This window comes from Lactuca serriola, chromosome 8, assembly GCF_051521515.1.
Source record: "Lactuca serriola cultivar US96UC23 chromosome 8, Lser_US96UC23_V15, whole genome shotgun sequence".
Taxonomy (NCBI): domain Eukaryota; kingdom Viridiplantae; phylum Streptophyta; class Magnoliopsida; order Asterales; family Asteraceae; genus Lactuca; species Lactuca serriola.
The window spans coordinates 64,523,630-64,535,571 of NC_136415.1; the positions used below are offsets into that span (position 1 = coordinate 64,523,630).

General features: G+C 34.0%; 1 protein-coding gene across 1 annotated transcript; it reads left to right on the forward strand.

Annotated features, from left to right (window-relative positions):
• The first annotated feature begins 724 nt into the window (after positions 1-724).
• Positions 725-3,079, forward strand: LOC145066956 (uncharacterized). The gene is made up of 3 exons (XM_079014191.1): positions 725-1,295; positions 1,383-1,823; positions 1,902-3,079. The coding sequence occupies exons 1-3, from the start codon at positions 725-727 to the stop codon at positions 3,077-3,079; spliced, it is 2,190 nt and encodes a 729-aa protein (XP_078870317.1).
• The last annotated feature ends 8,863 nt before the right edge of the window (positions 3,080-11,942 follow it).

Sequence of the window (11,942 nt, forward strand, 5' to 3'; positions counted from 1 at the left end):
TTGAAGTTCTCATGATCACTTTACATTTACTTAACACAAACTTATAAAATAATATATATTTTTAAATGAAATTTAGGTTATTAATTAATATTTTTATTTTGTTTTTTTATTTTTGCAGGAAAAAAATGGAAAATATTTCGGAATTTTCAACGGACCAAGTATATCTCTAATCTTATTATTTACTTATTTGTAATTAATTGATGTATTTTATTGGTTTTTTAACATGGTTTTTTTTTTTTCAATTGTTAGGTCTTTAGTTCTCGTGGGGATTTAATGATGTGGGTGCAAAATGTGGCACGTTCACAAGGTTACGTTATCGTCACTAAACGATCAAAGGCAATAACTAAGGACTTCATTTCTAAAATAGTACTTGGTTGTGATCGTGGTGGCGTAGCCAGGAATAAAGATGCGCAAACAAAAAAAATTAATTGTCCATTCAAATTGATAGGAAATTATTTGAAAGCACACGATGGTTGGAAGTTAAGGGTCGTACGTGACGAACACAATCACGAACCATCAATGTACATGGAGGGTCATCCTTTTGCAATGCGTTTGTCAGATAAAGAAGCTCGTTTGGTGCAAGATTTGACAGAGTTGGATGTGAAACCGCGAAATATTTTTTCCAACACTAAAAGCGCAAAATCAAAATAATGTGTCTTCATTGAGAACTATATATAATTTTGTCCAGAAGTTGGGGAGATCTCGGCGAGAAGGTAGAACCCCGATGCAGAATGTTATGCACATTTTGCAAACTAAAGGGTACAACTTACAGTATCGTGCAAACACGATTACTAACGAGTTAGAAGATCTATTTTTTATTCATCCAACATCATTAAAGATGTGGCAAGCATTTCCATATGTGGTGTTGATGGATGCTACATATAAAACAAACAAGTATAATCTTCCTTTTCTAGAAATTGTTGGTGTCACTTCTACAAACAAGACATTTTCCATAGCCTTTGCATTCATGCATAATGAAAAAACGAGCAACTATATATGGGCATTGACTTGTTTGAAATTGACGATTAACGATTCTTTTTGTCCTCGTGTTATCGTCACTGATAGAGATTTGACATTGATGAAAGCATGTGGTGATGTCTTTCCACAAAGTAATCATTTACTTTGTAGGTGGCATATATTCAACGATATAACAAAGCATTGCAGACAACGAATCAAACCACAAAAGACTTGGAATTCTTTTCATCTAAAGTGGACGAAGTTAGTCGAATCTCCAACACTAAATGCATATATGCCAAATTATGCAGAGCTTCAAACATTATTGTTCGAACATGCAGGTATTATTCTTATATTTGTTGAAGTCTTGATTTGTTTAACAATTATTATTAATTCATTCAAACTAATTTGTTTTTTTCACGTTTTAGATGTTTTTGATTATCTTTATACTATTTGGTTGGGGAAGTATGCTGAAAGATTTGTATCGTTGTGGACTGACAAACATGTTAGTTTTGGAAATTCAACAACAAACAGAGTCGAGAGCCAACACGCCAAGCTGAAAAAACACCTGGAATCTGCGAAATGTGATTTGGACAAATTCATACATGTTATTGAAAAAGTTGTACAATCACAAGAAACCGCTATCAAAGAAACTTTCACACGCTGCATAATCACTTATATGCCAAGGTTTAAGGATCAGATATTCGAAGTACTGCGAAAACGTGTTTCAGTGCATGCTATGGATAAAATATTGGAAGAGCTTCATCGGTCAAAAAGATTTGTACCAACTCCTGAGAATTGTGGATGTCAATTGCGGACATGTTTTGGATTACCATGTGCTCACGAACTTGTGATGTATGTCGGTACAGGTATGTTTAATCTATTGGATTAAATTGACATTTTTATACTTATAACCACTTTATGATATTTTATTTGTTTAACTATAGGTTCACCTATTCCATTAGATTCGGTTGATGCTTTTTGGAGAAAGCTTGATTTGACGCCTTCTATATCTGTGGAATATGGTGATCTTAATGTTGATCATCGTATGCAAAGGTTTAAAGAGATATACAACACTCAACCAGATCATATCAAATATAATTATTTAAGGAGAATGGATGAGATAACTGATCCATCAACGAATTTGATCAATGAACCTTTGGTTAAGAAAAATAACCGTGGACGCCTAAAAATAAAGCGTGTCCAACATCAAAGTCAAGCTCCTCACAGATACAGTTGTTCAGACTTAAACCAGGAGCCACCATGGTATAGTTCATCCTTTATGGACTTGAACGATGATCCGGCCAGACATAGTTCATTCGTCATGGGTTCGTACGAGGAACCAATAGGCCAATGTTCATACAACATAAACTTAAACGAGGAACCAATAGGTCAATGTTCATACAACATAGACTTAAACGAGGAACCACTAGGGCAGTGTTCATACCAGACAGACATGAACGAGGATCCGATAGGCCAATGTTCATACAAGATTGACTTAAACGAGGAACCACCATTGGGACATAATTCATTGTTGGATGAAATTCCATCTATATTTCATCCATACATCACACATATACAAAATGTATTGGGTGATGGAAATTGTGGTTTTCGATCAGTAGCCGTTTGTCTTGGATATGGTGAAGATCAGTGGCTTTACATTCGTCAACAATTGTTAGACGAGTTATTTTGTTCATATGACGACTATACAAGAGTTTTTGTTGGATGTGATGAAGTAGTTACTTCATTGTCTTTCTTTACGAAGAATGAGTCAGCACCAACAGAACATTGGATGCTTATGCCTGAGACAGGCATCTTGATAGCCAACAGGTTTGGTGTGATCGTTCATTTTTTGACCACTGAAGGCCCCGTAACTTTTTTCCCTCTTTGGAGAGGTCCTAGAGAGTTTCAAAATCATCGGGTCCTTACGTTTGCACTTGTGTACACCAATCATTATGTGATGGTACAATTGGAAGGAGAGTACCCAATGCCTCCCATTGCGGCATTGTGGATCCGCAACAAAGCCCCGTCAGCAACCGAATGGCAAACTATATATAAGTCACGGCTAGAATTTTATAAGCATCTGAAACCTACTGAAAGATCTTTTATGACTATAAGTGATTAGTTGTTGCTTGTTTTGTATCAAATTTTTGCTATGTAATATTTGAAATTTAAAAGAAAAAAAAGATTGGTGCGGATTTGTTTAGAGTATTTTTTTTTTGAAATTTATATCGTTATTATCTTATTTATCTTATAAACGTACGAATAAATGGTCCAATTTTTTTTTTAAATAGTTGTATTAACATATGTAAATCACAATAATAAGTTAAAAACTAAAACATGTTACTGTAAAAAATACGACGTACATAGAAAAAGAAAAGTCATATTTGTTACTATTTATTTATAAACTATTATTTAAATAATAATAAGATTAATAGAAATCGTTAATTGTAAGAAATAATTAATAATTGAAAAATAAAGTTAATAAAATTAATTGGTCTGTGATTGGAACCAATCTCATTTACGTCAAAGTACGAACACATATTGCTTCGATTCCAATTTCAAAATATATATATATATATATATATATATATATATATATATATATATATATATATATATATATAATTCAATAACTTGATCAAGTTACCATGAATTTTAAAAGTTTGTGCCAAATAATTGAAAAATAAATAAAGTTAATAAAATGATTATATAATAATAAGATAATAAATAGTAAAAGTTAGTAAAATATTAGGTAACATAACAACCTATATAGATTAGAGTGTATTAGACTAAATTAGAGTGGAGTGTCCACATCAACACCCATGCTAACACACCCTCCCAACAACCATGATAAATGATTTAATGTTGTCAGGTTTAAAGTTGAAAACTTCCATAATCCAACCTCTTTGAATATAACTTTTAAATTCTTAAAATACTAAAACGACCTTAATTCACCAACCATCATTAATACATTCAAATCTATAAGCCAACTTCGTTGGCATGTAAGAAAATTTTGATTAGGTCTCAAGACTTTTCATCATACTTATCTTTCATATTCACAAAGTTCTTCTTCCCATTTAATATCTTCTCCTTATGCCCTAGGAACACTTCACCAAATGACTTGTTCATAAAGTGATCTTCTTTATAAGAGTATTAGGAATTGACCTCTTCTTTTCAATTCTATATCCCAGGTACTCTCAACTCAAACTTCTCAATTTATGTCAAAATAACAACCTTTAGAAAATTTTGCATGGTTTGCGAAACTCCTAAAATCGCTAATCTAGATAGAGAAAAGTTGTTTTCCATTTCCAGTTTTCCACTACATATTTGATATTTCACCTTTAAATTTTTCACAAAAACAAATCTCCGTTTGTACGTGGATTCTTTCTATAGATAAAGAGGTTGACAATTATTCCTTCCCATATCAACAAATGACTTCCATAAATCTTTTTTTGTCAATAAAAAAGGGAAATTGATTCAGAAGAATGCAATTACCATTTCTGCGAGCTCTAATACTTCAGTATTTTGTTTGCCTCCGATATCTTCTTATCGTCGATGTCCTCTCCTTCTCTCCATGGTTGTGAAATGTTCCATATTGGTAATTAAAGAAGAAAAAGTCGTCAGGAGAGGAGGAGATAAGAGACAAGCTTTCATGAGAGATGGACGAGCGAGTGAGAGAATTTGGAAATCTTACTGACATTCTTGAGTCTTGATCGAGAATCCTTCCAAATTTTATGACGAACATGATGAAGAAAAGAAGTCAGTGGGTTTTTAACATAAAACACCCTTTTAAAACCTTAATCAAGATAGGATTTGGACAAAAGAAATATCTTGTATCACATGGAACAAATTAAGCTTTAAACTCAAAAGACAAGGGTGAAGGATGGGCTTGACATTGTTAGTTTTTAATTGTAAGCGTTGAGGTCCTTGGCAAATGGTGGTGGAGGTTTAGGAAGTGTGGGACGTCTCTTTGGAAGGATGCGATTATGGCTTTCCATGGAGAAAATGAATGCATTGTGCAACAAAGGTCTGTTTTCAATAGTAAGGAAGTCTGAGGAGTTATTAGTCACTTAAAAGTGCCCTCGATAGGGCCAATATTGACATATGCATTGTGAAATCTAGTCAAATGCTATCGAGTGAGGTTAAAATTTTCTCTTTCAATCGGATTAAAAACAACTCTAAGTACGATAGGGAAATGGATTGGAAAACGTGCAGGTGTGATAACCCAAAATTGTTATTTAATGTAGTACGTTTTTCCCTAACCCCTCGATAGCTCATGTATACTAATAAAATTTATTGTCGTGAAAGAAGTCGTCAATAAAGGTTTTCCTTTTGTTTAATCATATTCCTGTTTTAAAACACGACATAACTGTGATGTCTCTCCCTATATATTGCGACTTCGAGGGTATTAGAATACATCGATGTCATATTTCGATAATCTATTTTATATTTTATAGTTATTTTTTGCGGTTATTTTTATATTCTTCAACTAGTTGTGAAACCCGTATATTATACGGGTTAATTAAAACATAATGTTAAACATGAGCGATTACATGAAAAGATTATTTTGAATTTGAAATATGAAATAAGTGAAAATTATGAGAAAAAAAAACATGCAAAAATTTAATTAATTAAAATTATGTGTTTAATTGTTCGACCCGTGTACTAAACGAGTTATTATAATAAAATGTTAAAATACAAATGTTTAAAGTGTAAATTTATTTGAATTTGAAATTAATAGTTATTATAGTAGGTTTAATTTATGGAAACTAAATTAATGATATAGTGGAAATGAATAATGAAGTAATTGACAAGTGGAAAATAAATATATTTCAAAATTATGACAAAATGACATGTGGCCAAATAAATGAGAGAATGACAAGTGACAATAACATTTTCATTTATTAGGGTAGAAGATAACCTATTTATACATTTTTTCTTTACATATGAATCTTGTGTACCCATATATTATTTTCATAGTCCCCTTCCCAAACCCCATTTTTCCAAATTGGGTTCCTTTATAGTTTGGATAATCAAGACTAGGGTTGTAAACGAACTGAACGTTCGGCGAACCGTTCGTGAACTGTTCGGCGGGAAGTTTGTTTATATTCGTTTATTTAATAAATGAACGAACATGAACAAAAACTATCGTTCATTTAGTTAAATGAACGAACATGAACAATGGTCTCGTTCATTCATTTATGTTCGTGAACGTTCGTTTATGATGTTCGTTTACGTTCGTTTATGTTCGTTCGTTTAAGTATTTATATTCATTTTTTTATTATATAGCTATATTATATGTTCGTTTATGTTCATCTATGTTCAATTGTGTGTTTTTTTTTTTTTTTTTTTTTTTTTTTTTTTTTTTTTATCTTTGTTCGTTTATGTTTGTTTTCGAAATCCAATATGTACTAAAGACCTGTGGCTCCTAAACAATCTCGTACTAGGAACATTAACAAGAGGGCCAATAGACCCAAAGTAAGAGAGTATGTTGATGAGCAACCTCTTTGTTACAAATTTTTTGGATATGGTCATATTCAACGGACTTGTAAATCCACTGTCAAAGAAGTTGGAAACTATCATAAGGGAAGAAGAGTTGAAGGCATGTACACTCTTTTTTCATTTGGATTATGGTTTGTTCTATCTCAATCGCGTTTCTCGAAATAATTAAAAGTTATTTCCTTATGAAATTATTTTATATGTGTGAACGACTTTAACTTATTTTTACTTTAAGGCATGTATTTTGGTTTTGTTGATTTTCTACTTTATAGTGGTATTACTCATACTATCCTAAAATACAAGGATTACTTTATCAACATTACACCTAAAGTAACTTCACTGAAAACGAGGTTGGGCCAGTCAACCCTTATTGAATGCTTTAGTAAAGCCCAATTTATGTTGTCAAATGGTACTTCTATGACTATATATGAAGCCATATGCTTTCCATGTTCGAATCGAAACTTGTTTAGCTTTCAGGATATTTTAGAAAACAAGTTTCATCTCGAAACTGCTCAAGAAAATGGCATTAAATACCTTCAGATTACCTCCACTCAATAAGAACAAAAGTGTATACTAGAGAAGTTGAGAAGTTAAGACTATATGGACTGCACGACTGAAGGTGGACTACACGAAATTGTAAGACTATGCGTGGACCACAACATTCACATGGGTTGAAATAGACTGTTGACTGAAATAGGTTGTTATTGTTATGTATGATATATTACGTTGTATGTGGTATCTTAGTGAACTCACTAAGATTTGTGTTTACGGTTTTAAGTTTAAATGTTGCAGGTCTTTTTGGAAGTATGGGAAAAAACACGACCTGTTTGCATCACAACTACTTCTATGATTTCGAAAATTTCCACACTTATGAATTTATTACTCTGATTATGTTATCAAATAACCAAATGTTACTTCTTTATGATTTAATGATAAGGATTCCTCTATTTTAAAAATAAAAAAATTGATTTGAAATTTAGGATGTTACAAGTTGGTATTAGAGCCATCGTTTGAGGGATTTGGTCTAGCACATGGTCCATCTAAACTCAAATTGAGGACTGAGAAAATCTTTTATAAAATTTTTTTCTAAAAGAAAAAGGATTCAATGCATGCAATCAGAAGGATCTCAAGTAAGGGATTCCTGGAATACCTAAACATATTATGTTAGTTGTCCTAGAGTATGATGCACATGCGAGAAGTTAGAATAAGGATCTGCTCAGGATTGCATTGCTAGAATGTCTATTAGGAGAGATGCATGTGTGCCTATTATGGTACCTATTAGAAATATATGCTAGTATATAGCATAAATATATTTTAGGAATTGCATGTTAGAATTGTCTACTATATGGATGCCTTATTGCTTAATGGACTTGTTGCTCGAATGTTTCTTTCTTTATGTCATGTGAAACCTATATTGATATTAATTAATTATTGAGTGAATGCGTTAGGTTGCATACGACAAAGCTTAAATATTTTTAGAATGCTTGATTTCGCCTTATTGCATAGATCTTGTTTGAGTCCAACTGTTGTACTACATGATCTTTTAGTCGAAGGACTGTTTAATTCTTGTTGCATGTAAATGTATTCGTAAGATAGTAAGTTGGCATTAGTAAACGTTCCTTCCGCAAATGATAGCAGGGTGGGTAGAATTCCTAGTGACCTAGGAGCAATATTAGAATGTGTTAATGTGGGTATATGCGTAAGAGGAGTCCTTGAAGGAGAATCTAGGATGAGTAGTGGTATGTACTGATTTGATTACATGTATATGTTATTAGAAGGGTTAGAAATGGTCGTGTGTAGTGACTTGGGAACTTTGAGACAATTCTTATTATGAGTACAGATAGGTGTGGAAGGTAGTATGGGCCCATACTACCGGAAGCACGTGATCGATACTTGCATCAGGGGGAGTCACAACGAATCTAAGGAGCTAGAAGTTGGAAACTAGAGTGAGGTAATGATATGAGTTTATTTCGATTTAATTTTGATTTTTGCCTACAGTTTAAGTAATTGCTGAGCTGAGAGAGTGGTTATGAATTTGGCTTTGGACTAAGCATCCACGGTGGATCGGGTTTGGGTGTTGCAGGCCTAAATGATCTAGTAGTTTATGAAGTTTTGAGGGCCTTGTTTGAGGTGATATGACCATTGGTTGAAAAACTCAAGGAGGAGATGATTGACATGATCTAGGTGAGGATTTCAACCACTTTGGAGGCTAAACGGATGAGGGTTGGAGACGTTGCATGCCATGGTATGGTAGTGTATTAGCCTCCCGCCTCCGAGGTTGAGACCATGTCGTTGGATGGATCTGCGACACGAATTAGGAATAAGCATGTGCAGATTCCCACTCCACATACAACGAAGAGGTGCAATACTATTGGTTCATGCTCTTCTAGGCTAAGGGGTCTTCATCGCTGAGTAGAGTGTGGGAAATGCATGAGGGTGTATGTCAAGTGGTTTTGAATTTATGTTTTAGATGTGGGCAAGAGGGTCATTTCAGCCAGGATTGAAAGCAAGATGACAATAAGATATGTTTCCTTTGCAATCCGTTGGGTCACGTCAAAGCAGAATGTCCTAGGGGAGCATGAAGGGTGTCATTGGACCCACCAACCATCGTTAACACTTGTATGTTTCTATTAAACTTTGATGTCTTTTTGTTTTGTTGATATTCTTATTGGTAGTTGGTATGTGTAACAACTAGAAATAGTAGAATCGAACATGGTAATATACTAAGGATGTAAAATTTATTTAATATTAATAAAAATATGCAAATATGTCCCTACAAATTTATAAAAATAATGCTAGTTAGACCAAAAGGCTAGAAATCGAGTGCGCAAAAAGTTATGTTATTATATATATTATGACATATTCGGAAAGCACACATCGACGTGATTTTGAAAATATAAGATTTGTAAAAATCGAACTTCATATGATGGAGATATGATTTTTATAACATATAAAAATCAAACACACATAAAAACTTAATACTCCTCGAGAAAAGATTAATGAGACGAAGAAGACCAAAAACGGAGCCAATATAAGGGAGTTATGATTTTTATAAAATCATTTTAGGATACCCCTCCATACGAAGTATCAGGCTGAAAAGAAAGTGGGGATCAGCTAAAACAACCTACAGGAAAGGTGTAGTACTCATCGAAACCATCATGTCTGTATAAAGAATATCGAAAACAAGGCGCGTACATGAGAGTTGCGAAATTTACAACATCATTAAAATCTGCACACGCGCCACATGTGGCGCACACTCTGATGCCAGATTCATGAAGATACGAGTGATATGAACCGACGAGAGAGTGACACGTGTCCGTGCCCAGGTGGAGCTACCACATACACATGTGGTGTGTACCCTTAGAAAATGTGCGACGTGCTCCCCAAGACCTGCTATAAATAGAAGATCAGGGTTAGACCTATTCCTCATCCCTCTCAGGTCCTCTCTCTCGATCCCTGAGCCTCCCGACCTCCTGAGTGATCCTGAGTCCCGATGTGACACTCCCGAGCCCTTGAAAGCAAGCTACTAGGGTGAGTTCACGACCCCACTTTTACATTTTTAAAAGTTTTATGCTGGGAAATTCATGAAAGTTAATAAATTGTTAATCATAAAACAACCAAATGTTATGGACAATATTACTCCTAGTGGTTATACTGCACATATATTTAGGATAATATTATGCCTGATAGTTACTGTGACCAAATCTTTAGAATAATATTATGCCTAGCCATTGGTATGACCAAATTTCTCAAAGATAACATTATGTCTAGGTAGTACTTGTGACAACTGGAGAATTTCGGATCAAGAAAAGTATAGCTATGTGTAATGTAAAAACCCTAGTGCAACTTTGTTGTAATAAAACATTCGAAGAATCGATATGAATTTGCATAAAGAATGTTTTAAGTTGAATCAAGGAGTTCGAAGCCTTAAATATGCATTAGGAGTGTTTAGGCTGGACTGAGTTGCCCTAAAACCTAGAAGCCTAGCAACCGAGAACTTCTTTTCCATCGGACCGAAACCTCGCACCTAGGGTTCTCGTTTGGAACCGAGAACAAAGTTCTCGGCCTCATTGGACCGAGATCTTGATGACACAAATGAGACCGAAAACCCTAGCCTTGGTTCTAGGATCTCGGTTGGGTGAGAGACTCGAGATTTTGATCTTGTGACTTGACCTCCCAACTTTACACTCTTTTATCCATCATATCCGAATGCAAAACACACAATTAACCCCAAGCAACTTTACACTCTTTTATCCAACATATCTCCACACCATACATGCCATTATTTCCCATACAACCATGCATCCACTTTACCACCTTTTATCCAACACATGCTATTACCCCTCAAACAACCAAGCCACACCCATCCCCCTTAAATTTCGTCAAACCTCTTCCCCCCTCTCATTTTACAATCTTCATCTTCTTCATTCTTTCAAATTCTCTCAAGAACAATCCATTTTTCTTAAGGTTAATTCTCCACAAATTGGTTCTTCAAATTTTGGTAAGCTTTCCTCCATTGATCTAGTGATTTTACACACATTCATAATAGTTTTGTTGCATTTACACACATTTATATGTGTTATTATCCATAGGGTAATACCATCTTCAAGTGTTATTCAACCATCTTCAAGTGTTTTAAGCTTGAGGATCTTCATCTTCATCCCTTTAACCAACCACAAACACACTCAAGGTGAGTTCATGCCCACACTTTTTTTTTGAGATTTTTATGTTTTTAGGGGGGAGGGGATACAAGTCAAAATTGGTTTATTACATGAACGCTTGCTTGTTACTTCTTAAAAGTTAAAGTATAAACCTTTATTTGTGCAAGTTATGAATATCACTACTTTATACAATATTTGAGATATATTAGTTTTGGATATGCAAAGTCAACAAAAACATAACTCACTATGTGCTACAAATATCATAAGGAAAAATATGATTTGGAAAACTACAAAGTTTTTGGAAACATTTACTAAAAGATAGTTTTTCTAGCAAAAATGGTTATAATATAGTTATTTACTATTTTGATTGGTTACAACCCAAAGATATCATGTTCTGATTACATATTTTGACACTAGACAAGATTTCAACTTTATATTTATATAAAAGATTATATAAATAGTCTAAACAAAACACACAAGACAAACTATATTGGTATAGTTTGGGAGTCACAAAACCAAACTTTTGTTTCAAAAGAACCATATAACTATTCAATGGTATAATTTTTTTTCATTTTACAAGAAAAGGAGTCATAGTTCACGTAAATCTGTTGATGCTCTTGTGAGACATTTTCTTCACAGTACCTACCTAGCGTACACTTTAAGTCTTGCATTATAACCAGAGTCTCCAGGAGGGAGAGTGAGACAGCTGTGTACAGATCTATACGGGATTGACAACCCCAGACCTCAGTTGTTCGCTACAGCTCGACTAGGAAGTCTAGGGTGACAAATGTCTACCGATTCTGACGCCCGAAGAATGTCGTTTAG